Source organism: Plasmodium falciparum (genome assembly GCF_000002765.6).
Source record: "Plasmodium falciparum 3D7 genome assembly, chromosome: 6".
NCBI classification, from domain to species: domain Eukaryota; phylum Apicomplexa; class Aconoidasida; order Haemosporida; family Plasmodiidae; genus Plasmodium; species Plasmodium falciparum.
This window is the reverse complement of record NC_004327.3, coordinates 58,052-73,361: the sequence shown is the minus strand read 5'-3', so window position 1 is coordinate 73,361 and position 15,310 is coordinate 58,052. Positions and strand designations below refer to the sequence as shown.

The 15,310-nt window shown below is 25.9% G+C and overlaps 2 protein-coding genes and 1 pseudogene across 2 annotated transcripts, besides 1 other annotated feature; 2 read left to right on the top strand and 1 right to left on the bottom strand.

The window, feature by feature from the left end:
* Positions 1–1,426: 1,426 nt before the first annotated feature.
* On the bottom strand, positions 1,427–2,414 carry PF3D7_0601700 (annotated as a pseudogene).
* Positions 1,427–2,414: a sequence feature (Plasmodium exported protein (PHISTa), unknown function, pseudogene).
* Positions 2,415–3,668: 1,254 nt separating this feature from the next.
* On the top strand, positions 3,669–4,529 carry PF3D7_0601600 (tetratricopeptide repeat protein, putative; the record flags this gene model as incomplete). The annotated part of the gene is made up of 1 exon (XM_960914.1): positions 3,669–4,529. The coding sequence occupies one exon, from the start codon at positions 3,669–3,671 to the stop codon at positions 4,527–4,529; it is 861 nt and encodes a 286-aa protein (XP_966007.1).
* Positions 4,530–6,084: 1,555 nt separating this feature from the next.
* Positions 6,085–7,574, top strand: PF3D7_0601500 (Plasmodium exported protein (PHISTb), unknown function; the record flags this gene model as incomplete). Its single annotated transcript, XM_960913.2, has 2 exons — positions 6,085–6,168; positions 6,255–7,574. The coding sequence occupies 2 exons, from the start codon at positions 6,085–6,087 to the stop codon at positions 7,572–7,574; spliced, it is 1,404 nt and encodes a 467-aa protein (XP_966006.2).
* Positions 7,575–15,310: the final 7,736 nt, after the last annotated feature.

Sequence of the window (15,310 nt, the reverse complement as noted above, 5' to 3'; positions counted from 1 at the left end):
ATTCATCATAAAACGTCGAAGGTTATTTAGAAAAATAAATTTATATTAAAATTCTATTCCCTTATATTATATATATATAGGTTTATGTGGACACGTCCATATAATATTTTTGTAATGAAATTATTGATTTTTTTTTTTTTTTATTCTGGTACATATTTTTTACATTTTTGTAAATATTTTATTCGCTAAAGAACATAAAGGAACATGGATATTTATTTTTTGTTAGAATGATCATTGTATCATTTATTAATATTTAAAAAATATAAAACTATCTATAATTTATGAAAATACACTGAAAAGTAAAATTAGAAATAATGATTAGATTTTAAAAAAAGTTCACATGAAAGGTATGGCACCATTTATCATTAGAATATTATGGAATTTTTGACGTATTTAACTATTTGTCATTACTATCATTAAAAATACAAACAACTATGGGAAAAGTATAAACTTTTTGAATGAATAAATCATTTATATATATATATATATATATATTATACCTTATATTTAGGAGTTTAATATTTATTATTATAATAATAATAAGCAGAATTAATATAAATTGGTACCTATTTATATATATATATATATAATATATTTATTACTTTATAATTGTTATGGAATTATAAGTTATCCTTATAATATATATAATATATAATTATATTAACATTTAATATTGAATTACATATATTTATATAAATATATTTATGCAAAAATATATTATTATATATTTTATATCTTTATGCAGATCACCATATAGGTTTTTTTTTTTTTTTTTATTTAATTTTATTTTATTATTATTTGTTTTTGTTTATATTCTATAAATATATAGACATCTATTAAAAGAAAAGATTGTATCAATATATAATAAATATTATTTCATAAAAGAAAAAAAAAATATTATGACAATATATGTATAAATATGAAAGAACAAATGACATTTCACATTTTGGCTATATATGATATAAATAGTGTCTAATAAAATACTTGAATATTATGCATATACACAAGCACACATATATATATATATATATATATATATTATATTAGTTATAGTATACGCTTAATATAAAGTGCAAATTTTACATTACACAAAAATATTTTTTAAAATTTAAATTATAGTGAATTAAAATAACAAAAATATATTTTTGTTTTTACACATTATGTGTGTATATATATAATATTGTTTATAAAACAATATATAATGTTAAAATGGTTTTTACGAAATAAACAATAAATATTGTCTAATTCAGATTTTAATATATATATATATATATATATATATTATTTCATATAAATCTTTATATATATGAAATTACATTAAATTTTTTTTTTTTTTTTTTTTTTTTTTTTTTTTTTTTTTTGTTGTTGATATATATCTAAAAAACCACATAATTATCATGAATATAATTTTAGTTTACATATCTAATCATTTTGGATTATTCATCCTTTCTGTAAACCTTTTCTTATGTTCATTATATAATTCATTTTTTAATGTATCATAATGTTCTATATATGAATAAATAAAGTTTTTAATTTCATCAATTGATGCTTTGTCTTTAACTAAACCATAAAAACCACGAGTATGGTCCCTATCTGTAGATGATAGTGCTTCTCCAATATCATTCATTGATTTATACCATGTGGGGTATTTAGTTCCTATACATACATTTCTATCCTTCATATGATGATAACTTTGATATTCATATTTATTTAAATAATCTCGTATATAAAGCTCTAATTCTTTTACCATATTATGAAATCCTTCTTTAGCTATACCCAAAGCATGATTCCATATATTATAAAGATCTTGATTAGATGGACTTTTTTTAAAATTATCTAATACATGACGTAATTCTTCCAGTGTTAGCTGTTTTGATAAATCATTATAATTTATATTATTAGATTTTTCCTTAGTTGTATCATCATTATATTTTCCACCATCTTTACTATCACAACCTACTGAACTAGGAAGTATACTATAATTTTTTTTATCTAAAGTATCTTTTAATTTATGTTTTTCATAAACAGTATTTTTTAATATATTCTTTTCAATGGTACTTCTTAAACCTCTATTCTTTATACTTTTTAACTCAGATAAATTTCTTCTATATATAGGGTAAACTTATCCATCAACTGTTTCACTTTTGTCGCATATTATTATATTCTGAAGAAAAAAAAAAAAAAAAATAATTAATATAAAAAGATCAATGAATATCATACATATATATATATATATATATATATATATTGATATTATAAATGATTCACATTTGTTAACTTACGTTTAGTCCTACTAATAATAATATTCCAACAATTGACAAAAGGTTTAAAAATATTCGCCTAAAGGAACAAGTGTTCATTGGATTTTTAATATTGTTTTCTTCAGAATAATATTCTACACGATGGCATTTCATCTTAATCGTATTATTGTTATTAATATTTTATATTTTTAAAATATAATAAAAGTGTATGATAAGAAAAGTGTTTTTTAGGAATATTTCTTATACTTTTCTTTTAATGTATTAAAAGTATTTTGGAAAAATATATAAATATAAATAAATATATATATATATTATAAATTATTGTATAGTTTAATTTGTAACATATATTTGTTATTTCTATATTTTACGTTAAGGAAATTATATTGTTGCAAATATATTTCTATTTTGAAAAAAGTTAAAAATATAATGATAAGTATATATTTTTTATAAATTGTGTAGTATTCTTAATAATATTAGTATAAACAATAACAATTATTATATAAACCTCACAAAATTTTTATATAATATATATATATAAAAAAAAAAAAAAAAAAAAAAAATAATAAAAAAAATAATAATAACAATAATCGCAATTGCAATATATATATATATATATATATATATATATATATATATATATATGTTTAATTTTAAAATATATATATATATAAAGTTGACCAATTTATTAATTCTATATAATTTAAAATATATAATAGACGTATCATATTTTACGGAATATACTCTTGCATTTAAAATTTTCCGTATTCCCATATATAGACTCAAAATTGGGACAATATTTTTATACCTTTATTAAATAAATGTACATATTTTTGTGTACTTTTTTTTTTTCGTATGTTTCGGAATATGTATTATGCGTAATATAAGTTAATTTTTTTTTTTTTTTCTTAATTTATATAATACATAATTATTAACATATGAGATATTATAAAATGTTATGTATTAAAAAATATAAAACATAATATATATATATATATATATATATATATTGTATATATGTAATATTATTTTATGTATTAATATTCCGTTATTGAAAAAAGTTTTTATAAGTATATCATATATATATATATATATAATATATAAATGTAATAATTATTATTATATCTTTTTAATAATATAAAAAAAAAAAAGTATAAATAAAAAAAATAAAAGAAAATACATTTCTTCTTAATTCATATTGTATTATTTTATTTATTTATTTATATATTTGATAACATGATTATGTAAAAAAGGGAGAATAAATAAAAGTCGAAAAAAAAAAAAAAAAAAAAAAAAATTAAATAAATAAATAAATAAATAAATAAATAAATAAATATATATATATATATATATATATATATGTTATCCTTTTAAGGCAGCATATATCTAAGTGATCAATTTTTATTAAAAATGGGTGCATTCGGAAGTAAGAATTTGGAGTATTACAATTATGCTAGCATGAAATTGTTGGAAGTGGAAAATTACGAAAATGATGAGGAACTATATTTTAAGGAACATGATATAGATGAAATAATTAAGAAAGCACGAGACATCAGAAATTGTAATTATAAAGAATCTTTAGATTTATATTTTAAAGCATTGAAAATATTAAAAAAGTTAAAAGATAATAATAATAATAATAAAATATATAAAAATATTTTAGAATTTGAAATAAGACCACAAGAATTAAAAAATAAATCTATAAAATTAAATACACATTGTATAAAACATAATGATCATAATAATAAGGATCAATTAGGTTCTAATTCAACTTTATCTGATGAAAAAAATATTTGTATTAATAAACAAATAGCTTCATTATATAATGAAATTGGTGACCTTTGTTGTATTCATGATTTTATAGATAAATCTTTATATTATTATGATAAGGCTTGTTCTTATAACCCTTCAAAAATTGAATATATATATAAAAAAGGAGTATTATATCAACAAATGAATAATACTGAAAAAGCAATTAAGACATTTAAGCTTATCCTTTCAAACGATGAAAGTCATATCCCCACTTTATTTTCTTTAGGAAATTTATATAGATATATTGATAATAATATTGCTTTGTCATATTTTGAAGCAATACTTAAAAAAGAACCTGATAACACAGAAGTATTATCATTGATTGCTTCATGTTATGATAATTTGGGAAAAATAAATGAAGCTATTTCTTATCAAAATAAAGCGGTTCAAATAGATCCTGATAATTTTAATCATAAAAAGTTTGCTCAAAGGCTTATAGAAATGAAATCCCAGAATTGAAGCATTTAATGTTTTATATAACATGTATTTTTTATTTTATGCAATTATTTGTTTATTTATTTATTTTTTTGTGCATTAAGAAAATTAAATGTAAAAGTAAATGTATGTTTGTATAAATGTATATATGTATATATATATATATATATATATATTTTTCATTATTTAATATTAATAAGTAAAATATTATTACTCTATATAGTTATATTATCATATATTCCTTTATCATTATGAATGTTAATTATGTTTAACTTTTTGAATTCACATTTTTGTATTTAGAATTATATTAAATAAATTGTTAAATCGATTTATTTTTGTATATAGTTTTGCTCTTTTTTTTTTTTTTTTTTTTTTTTTTTTTTTTTAGTGTGTGTAATAATATTAAAAATAAAATAAATAATTTTTTATTCTCATTAATATATTACAAATATAATTAGATAATTATATTTAATATTGAGCAACGTTAAGAAAAGAAGAAATTTGTAGACACATAAATTATATATTTTTAATATATATATATATATATTGAAAGTATATAAATAATAATTCAATAGCACAATTTTTGTAAAATATATATGAAATAAAATTTTGTTATTCTTTATTTTGATAAGAGTAATATGTTTAATAATTAAAATTTAGAGGAAAATATTTTATTAATTTTTGGTTATGGATATTTTATAATAATTTTATATGAACACATACAATTATACTTATACTAATATTTTGTTCCTTTATTATAATTAAATATTTTTAAATAATATATATGTGATACTTTAAGGAAAATATATATTTTGTAAAAATGTAAATCTTTTTAATAAGTATATATTATATATGTTATATATTTTTCATTTAATGTGTGATTTCGGGGTTTTATTTGAATAGATAAATTTAAAAAGGGAGGAGAAAAATACATGTTATTCTTTTTTTCTTATATCTTTAAATAAATTGATATTATTATGTATTTTATATTTCATTTTTTCTTTTAACAATTTTGTTTGGTTTTGGTGTACTTTTTTTTTTTTTTCTGTACTTCTATATATTATTGGTCACCTTAATGTAGATAATACCGGATTATGGTTATTTTATAAAAAAGTGACATATATATATATATTTTTTATTATAATTATGATGATAGTCAAATTTTTTGTTATTTTATAAGATATAATTTAATTATTTTTTATTATCATACTCTTATATTATTATATAATATGTTCATTTTTTTTATTTCTTTTTAAAGGAACCAAAAGAACAACAAAAAAAGATATAAAATATAAATAAATTAATAAGAAATATGAAAAAAAAAAAGGGAAATTGTTTTTTTGTTTTGAGAATTTTTATTAATTTATAAAAATATAGAAATAGAACATTCTCTTAATATTATACATATAATTAAAAAAAAAAAAAAAAAAGTTATTTAATCTAAAAAATCATTGTTAAAATATGTTATATTGTAATACACGTAATTCTACATTCAATGTAAAATTATTGAGTAATAACAATTTAAAGTAGGAAGATTGTTATAGAGATATATAAAATTGTGATATGTTGAAATATAAAAATGAGTCAAGGAACATATTTTAATTGGTTGTTGTGTAAATATATCTGTGTGAATATAATTGTAATTATACTTATAATATTAATAGTAAGTTTACAAAAAATAAAATAATATATATATATATATATATATATATATATATGTAGATTATATTTTAATTTTTCTTTATAAAGATTTGTAGTATTGATGAATATGAAAAATCAGAAGTTCTTTTAAGAGATACTGGTGCAAGAAATTTAAGTGAACGTAAAATTTCATCATCTGAAGAAAGCTTATATGTTAAGAGAGCACCATTTTCCTGTTTTTATTTATTTTATCTTATGATTTCAAGAAGGTTACCTAAAATAAAGAGGATTAATAGTATATGTAAGGATAATAATGAGGATATAGTTTTTTTGGATGAGCTCAGACATGTATCGGATATATCAGATAAAAAGGAAATAGAGAAAATATTTGAGAAATCTTACGAAATGAATGAGTGTAACATATTTACTATGAATGAAGAATTTTTTGGAGAATTATGTGATGATGAGATATGTAAAAAATATTGCCTTTATCCATATGATAATATAAATAGTGATAAATATATGAATCAAGAAGATGGAGAAATAAGGAAAGAACTCGATGCGCTTATAAAATACGGATGTTCTGATAAAATGCTAATGTATACAAATTGGTGTAGAGTTATGAAAAATGAGGAAGACAAATATTATTTATTAAAAGAAGAACTACATAATTTTTATGAAAATTTACGACAAAGTAAATTTGTACCATTAGATATTTCGAATAGATTATGGTGTAGTTGTAATGATATAATTTTTATCAACGGAATAAATAATGTGCCATATATTGATGGAATATTTGAAATATGGTTCAACAATACTGAAACGAACATTCGCGAATATAAAATTTTTTTAGATGCAACTAAATTATCATGGAGAAAATTAAAGGAAGATGTATTAAATTCATGTAAAGAAATTATGATGGATGGTGTAGATAAATATATGAATACATATGTGAAGTTAAATGGAACTTTAAAAAGTGAGGAATATATTGATGATGAGAATAATGATATAAAGGTAGAAAATATTGAAGAAGAAGAAGAAAAAGAAAAAAAAGAAGATGAGAAAGGAGTGAAAATAAAAAATGAAATGAAATCAGATTATGAAAAAGAAGTACAAGAGGATAATAATAAAATAAAATATAAGGGCAAGGTAAAAAATGTGGATAAGGATGATCAAAAATTATTAAGTCAAAAAAAAAAAGAAGGATTAACAATAAATGAAAGGACAAATAAAAAAAAAAAAAAAAATGACTTGAATAGTACAAATTTTTCTGATAACTGTAGTAAAATTAATATGGATGACTATATAAATATATTATGTTATTATAATCCATCAATAATTAATTATAAAAAGTGCCTCATAGAAGCTCCATATATTGATGAATATAAAACAGATGAGGTATATATGCATAACATTATAAATAATTAAAATTATGAACACAAAAATGAATTAGTGAAACAAAATTATATTTAAGGAGAAATGAAAGAATTACACATTATAATAATTTAATAGATTATTAATCATTATAAATATATAATTATATATTATTTAGTATATGAGTATAAAATAGAAGATACTTATTGTGGTTTTGCATGTAGCATTTTTACATACTAAAATAAAATAAAAAATAATAAATATTAAATAAAGGAATATATATATATATATGTGTGTATATATTATATGTGTGTTTTAAAAAAGTACCTTAAAAATTTATTTATTTTAGTAAATTCTTTTTTGTTATTTATGAAAATTCAAAAGAAAGGTTACATGTTATATAATTTTTAAAATTTATTTGTTTGTATAATTAATTATGTTATATGTTATATGTTTTTATTTTATATTTTATTTTATTGATTTTTATATTTTAATGTTTCGTATTCTTCAAAAAAAAAAAATATATATATATATGTGTTTATTTATTTATTTATTTATTTTGCGTATATAATTCCGTACAATTACATATAATTTTGTTTGAAACTTTTAGGAGATCATCATAAAATAATTATTTTCATTATTTAAAACTATCTATTAATAAATAATACACTTGTAATTTTACATGAATATATGTTATTTATTTCTTTTTATATTTTTTGTAATAAATTTGCGGGTATTGTTCTTGTACATTTGTTCATTAAAGAATATAAATAAATATAAATAAAAATGAATTGGCATTTATTTATATTTAAGTTATACATATATAAAAAAATATATATTTTTTATTGAATAATAAAAAAATTAATGATTTTTTGTATTAAAAAGATATGTTCATTTGTTTTTTCTTTTAAGATATATTATAAAATAATATGTACACTTAGAGTAAATATAAAACATGAATATATTATATATATATATATATATATATATATAAATTTTTTTTTTTTTTTGGAGATATTTAATTTTAAGATAGCCCATAAACAAGCATAAATAAATTAAAAAACAATTATTAAAAAAAATATTATTTAAAAATTTTTATTATTAAATATTCTACATTATCTTATGTTGTGTTAAATAAATGGAAATTTTGGATACTTGCGTTTTTGTAATAATTAGACCGTGTGTTGAATAGTTTCTTTATTTAAGATAGTAGCTTAATTTATAACTATAAATAAAAAGATTTATATAAATAAATATATATATGTTAATTTCTTAAGTTTTTTTTTTTTTTTTTTTTTTTTTTTTTTTTATTTTTAGCTAGCTCCTTATTATAACTTACAAAACAAATAAATAACAATAAGTGATTTTATATATTATTATATGAGGCTTTTGGTATATTAGTGTATAATAATCATAATTCAAAATTGATTATTAAGTTTATATAATAGTGTTTTATACTTTTAAATTGTACTATAAAAAGGAATACATGTTATTATTTGTGAATAAGTTATGATTAATTAAGAGATTAAAAATTTGATATATATATATATATGTAATGTTAAATAGGGAGTTTTATGAAAAGAATATTGACTTATTATATATATATTATATATTATACATTTTTTTTTACTATTGATAATATTATTTTGATATGGGCACAGAATATTTATATATTATTACCCATATAAAAGGACGTCATGAAAAAATAGTGTATATATTTTGACATCAGGTTTCATTTTAAATATATTTTATAAAGAAGAATTGTATTAAAATGTTTTATAGTTAGAAATGAAATATATATAATTTTAAATAAATAAACATGATTGACACTTTATAAAGTCTCATAAGAAAAAAGAAACAGTTTCAGAAAAAGGTCCAAATTGTGTGTTTGAATAAATTACAAATATATTATAAAAAAAAAAAAGAGAAAATATTTCAAAATATATTTTAATTTTTTAAATAAATAATATATATTTACTTTTTTTATTTAATTATATTTTATGACTTGATTTTAAATAAAAAAAATGGTTCCTTTTTGATTAAATATATATTATATATTTTTTTCTATATATTATTATAAGAACGAAAATTTTTATAAAATATAAAAATGATAAAATATAAATGAATATAAAAAAAAAAAAATATATTAAAAAGGTTGCTTATGGAGAGATATACAAATAATATATATATATATATATAATATATATATGTGTGTGTTATAATAAATATATTTTGTTATATTATTAATATTGATAGTATGTTAATTTGTATAATAAATAAAATATTACAGAACCAAATTTTAAATTTATAATAATAAACCATTTCGTTAAAAATATTATTGTTCTTTTTTTTTTTTTTTTTTATTTATAAAATATATATAGTGTTTTGTAGAAAAATTAGAATAAAGTCTACTAAAATGTATATACATGTATATATTGTAATAATAATAAATAAATAAGTAAACATTATATGATATTATTATATATATGTTTAATAAGAATAGACCATTTCATTTAAATTTTCATTTCACATGGAGGTGTAAATTAATCTGAAGTAAAATGATTTAATACAATAAAAGATATGATGATGTATTATAAAATCACAAAATATAAATGAAAATCTGTTTTATTTTAATTCTTTTGATATATCTTTATATATATATATATATATATATATATTGCACGTGTTAAATATATCTTCATGTGAATAAGTATTTTGTTGTAAAGAGTAGCAAATACTTTTTCATTAATGTATTTATCAGAACGTTAAATAAATTATACTGACATTAAGTGTAATTAAGCAGTTAAAATTTATTTAATGTTTTGATAAGGACATATACTAGCGTCGTGTGTGTATGTGTATTTATTTATTAATTTTTACAAGTATTGATACTTTTATGGATGTCTGTATTTTTTCAGATAATACAGATAGAATTGTCAAGGTGATGGAAACAAATGTGCATGGGATTGGTTATCAGGATCTTCAAGGATAGTTTCTCATAACCCTACGAGTAGTAGAGTGTAGTCTGGAGAAAAGTACATAGTATCTGGTAGCTGTACGAGTCGTAGAGTGTAGTCTGGAGAAAAGTACACAGTATCTGGTAACACTACGAATGGTAGAGTGTAATCTGGAGAAAAGTACACAGTATCTGGTAGCTGTACGAGTCGTAGAGTGTAGTCTGGAGAAGAGTACACAGTATCTGGTAACACTACGAATGGTAGAGTGCAGTCTGGAGAAGAGTACACAGTATCTGGTAACACTACGAGTCGTAGAGTGTAGTCTGGAGAAGAGTACACAGTATCTGGTAGCTGTATGAGTCGTAGAGTGTAGTCTGGAGAAAAGTACATAGTATCTGATAACCCTACGAATGGTAGAGAGTAGTCTGGAGAAGAGTACACAGTATCTGGTAACACTACGAATGGTAGAGAGTAGTCTGGAGAAAAGTACATAGTATCTGGTAGCTGTACGAGTCGTAGAGTGTAGTCTGGAGAAAAGTACATAGTATCTGGTAGCTGTACGAGTCGTAGAGTGTAGTCTGGAGAAAAGTACACAGTATCTGGTAACCATACGAATGGTAGAGAGTAGTCTGGAGAAGAGTACATAGTATCTGATAACCCTACGAATGGTAGAGAGTAGTCTGGAGAAGAGTACATAGTATCTGATAACCCTACGAATGGTAGAGAGTAGTCTGGAGAAGAGTACATAGTATCTGGTAACCCTACGAATGGTAGAGAGTAGTCTGGAGAAGAGTACATAGTATCTGGTAGCTGTATGAGTCGTAGAGAGTAGTCTGGAGAAAAGTACATAGTATCTGGTAACCCTACGAATGGTAGAGAGTAGTCTGGAGAAGAGTACACAGTATCTGGTAGCTGTACGAGTCGTAGAGAGTAGTATGGAGAAAAGTACATAGTATCTGATAACCCTACGAATGGTAGAGAGTAGTCTGGAGAAGAGTACATAGTACCTGGTAGCTGTATGAGTCGTAGAGAGTAGTCTGGAGAAAAGTACATAGTATCTGATAACCCTACGAATGGTAGAGAGTAGTCTGGAGAAAAGTACATAGTATCTGGTAGCTGTATGAGTCGTAGAGTGTAGTCTGGAGAAAAGTACATAGTATCTGATAACCCTACGAATGGTAGAGAGTAGTCTGGAGAAAAGTACATAGTATCTGATAACCCTACGAATGGTAGAGAGTAGTCTGGAGAAGAGTACATAGTACCTGGTAGCTGTACGAGTCGTAGAGTGTAGTCTGGAGAAAAGTACATAGTATCTGGTAGCTGTACGAGTCGTAGAGTGTAGTCTGGAGAAAAGTACACAGTATCTGGTAACACTACGAATGGTAGAGTGTAATCTGGAGAAAAGTACACAGTATCTGGTAGCTGTACGAGTCGTAGAGTGTAGTCTGGAGAAGAGTACACAGTATCTGGTAACACTACGAATGGTAGAGTGCAGTCTGGAGAAGAGTACACAGTATCTGGTAACACTACGAGTCGTAGAGTGTAGTCTGGAGAAGAGTACACAGTATCTGGTAGCTGTATGAGTCGTAGAGTGTAGTCTGGAGAAAAGTACATAGTATCTGGTAGCTGTACGAGTCGTAGAGTGTAGTCTGGAGAAAAGTACACAGTATCTGGTAACACTACGAATGGTAGAGAGTAGTCTGGAGAAAAGTACACAGTATCTGGTAACCATACGAATGGTAGAGAGTAGTCTGGAGAAAAGTACACAGTATCTGGTAACACTACGAGTCGTAGAGTGTAGTCTGGAGAAAAGTACACAGTATCTGGTAACCATACGAATGGTAGAGAGTAGTCTGGAGAAGAGTACACAGTATCTGGTAACACTACGAGTCGTAGAGTGTAGTCTGGAGAAAAGTACATAGTATCTGGTAGCTGTACGAGTCGTAGAGTGTAGTCTGGAGAAGAGTACATAGTATCTGGTAGCTGTATGAGTCGTAGAGAGTAGTCTGGAGAAAAGTACATAGTATCTGGTAACCCTACGAGTAGTAGAGTGTAGTCTGGAGAAAAGTACATAGTATCTGATAACCCTATGAATGGTAGAGAGTAGTCTGGAGAAAAGTACATAGTATCTGATAACCCTACGAATGGTAGAGAGTAGTCTGGAGAAAAGTACATAGTACCTGGTAGCTGTACGAGTCGTAGAGTGCAGTCTGGAGAAGAGTACATAGTACCTGGTAGCTGTATGAGTCGTAGAGTGTAGTCTGGAGAAAAGTACATAGTATCTGGTAACCCTACGAATGGTAGAGAGTAGTCTGGAGAAAAGTACATAGTATCTGGTAACCCTACGAATGGTAGAGAGTAGTCTGGAGAAGAGTACATAGTATCTGGTAGCTGTATGAGTCGTAGAGAGTAGTCTGGAGAAAAGTACATAGTATCTGGTAACCCTACGAGTAGTAGAGAGTAGTCTGGAGAAGAGTACATAGTTTCTGGTAGCTGTACGAGTCGTAGAGTGCAGTCTGGAGAAGAGTACATAGTATCTGGTAGCTGTACGAGTCGTAGAGTGCAGTCTGGAGAAAAGTACATAGTATCTGGTAACCCTACGAGTAGTAGAGTGTAGTCTGGAGAAAAGTACATAGTATCTGATAACCCTACGAATGGTAGAGAGTAGTCTGGAGAAGAGTACATAGTACCTGGTAGCTGTACGAGTCGTAGAGTGTAGTCTGGAGAAAAGTACACAGTATCTGGTAGCTGTACGAGTCGTAGAGTGCAGTCTGGAGAAACGTACACAGTATCTGGTAACACTACGAATGGTAGAGTGCAGTCTGGAGAAAAGTACACAGTATCTGGTAGCTGTACGAGTCGTAGAGTGTAGTCTGGAGAAAAGTACACAGTATCTGGTAGCTGTACGAGTCGTAGAGTGTAGTCTGGAGAAAAGTACACAGTATCTGGTAACACTACGAATGGTAGAGTGTAATCTGGAGGTCAGTTCACAGTACCCAGGAAATCTACGGATTGTAGAGATCAGTCGGAAGGACAGTTCACAGTACCCAGTAACTCTACGGATTGTAGAGAGCAGTCAGGAGGACAGTTCACAGTACCCAGTAACTCTACGGATTGTAGAGAGCAGTCAGGAGGACAGTTCACAGTACCCAGTAACTCTACGGATTGTAGAGAGCAGTCAGGAGGACAGTTCACAGTACCCAGTAACTCTACGGATTGTAGAGAGCAGTCAGGAGGACAGTTCACAGTACCCAGTAACTCTACGAGTGGTAGAAAAGTCTGGAGGTCAGTTCACAGTACCCAGAAACTCTACGAGTGGTAGAAAAGTCTGGAGGTCAGTTCACAGTACCCAGGAAATCTACGGATTGTAGAGATCAGTCGGAAGGACAGTTCACAGTACCCAGGAAATCTACGGATTGTAGAGATCAGTCGGAAGGACAGTTCACAGTACCCAGGAAATCTACGGATTGTAGAGATCAGTCGGAAGGACAGTTCACAGTACCCAGGAAATCTACGGATTGTAGAGATCAGTCGGAAGGACAGTTCACAGTACCCAGGAAATCTACGGATTGTAGAGATCAGTCGGAAGGACAGTACACAGTACCCAGGAAATCTACGGATTGTAGAGATCTGTCGAGAGGACAGTACACAGTACCCAGGAAATCTACGGATTGTAGAGATCTGTCGAGAGGACAGTACACAGTACCCAGTAACTCTACGGATTGTAGAGAGCAGTCAGGAGGACAGTACACAGTACCCAGTAACTCTACGGATTGTAGAGAGCAGTCAGGAGGACAGTTCACAGTACCCAGTAACTCTACGGATTGTAGAGAGCAGTCAGGAGGACAGTTCACAGTACCCAGTAACTCTACGGATTGTAGAGAGCAGTCAGGAGGACAGTTCACAGTACCCAGTAACTCTACGGATTGTAGAGAGCAGTCAGGAGGTCAGTTCACAGTACCCAGAAACTCTACGAGTGGTAGAAAAGTCTGGAGGTCAGTTCACAGTACCCAGGAAATCTACGGATTGTAGAGAGCAGTCTGGAGGTCAGTTCACAGTACCCAGGAAATCTACGGATTGTAGAGATCAGTCGGAAGGACAGTTCACAGTACCCAGGAAATCTACGGATTGTAGAGATCAGTCGGAAGGACAGTTCACAGTACCCAGGAAATCTACGGATTGTAGAGATCAGTCGGAAGGACAGTACACAGTACCCAGGAAATCTACGGATTGTAGAGATCTGTCGAGAGGACAGTACACAGTACCCAGGAAATCTACGGATTGTAGAGATCTGTCGAGAGGACAGTACACAGTACCCAGTAACTCTACGGATTGTAGAGAGCAGTCAGGAGGACAGTACACAGTACCCAGTAACTCTACGGATTGTAGAGAGCAGTCAGGAGGACAGTTCACAGTACCCAGTAACTCTACGGATTGTAGAGAGCAGTCAGGAGGACAGTTCACAGTACCCAGTAACTCTACGGATTGTAGAGAGCAGTCAGGAGGACAGTTCACAGTACCCAGTAACTCTACGGATTGTAGAGAGCAGTCAGGAGGTCAGTTCACAGTACCCAGAAACTCTACGAGTGGTAGAAAAGTCTGGAGGTCAGTTCACAGTACCCAGGAAATCTACGGATTGTAGAGAGCAGTCTGGAGGTCAGTTCACAGTACCCAGGAAATCTACGGATTGTAGAGATCAGTCGGAAGGACAGTTCACAGTACCCAGGAAATCTACGGATTGTAGAGATCAGTCGGAAGGACAGTTCACAGTACCCAGGAAATCTACGGATTGTAGAGATCAGTCGGAAGGACAGTTCACAGTACCCAGGAAAT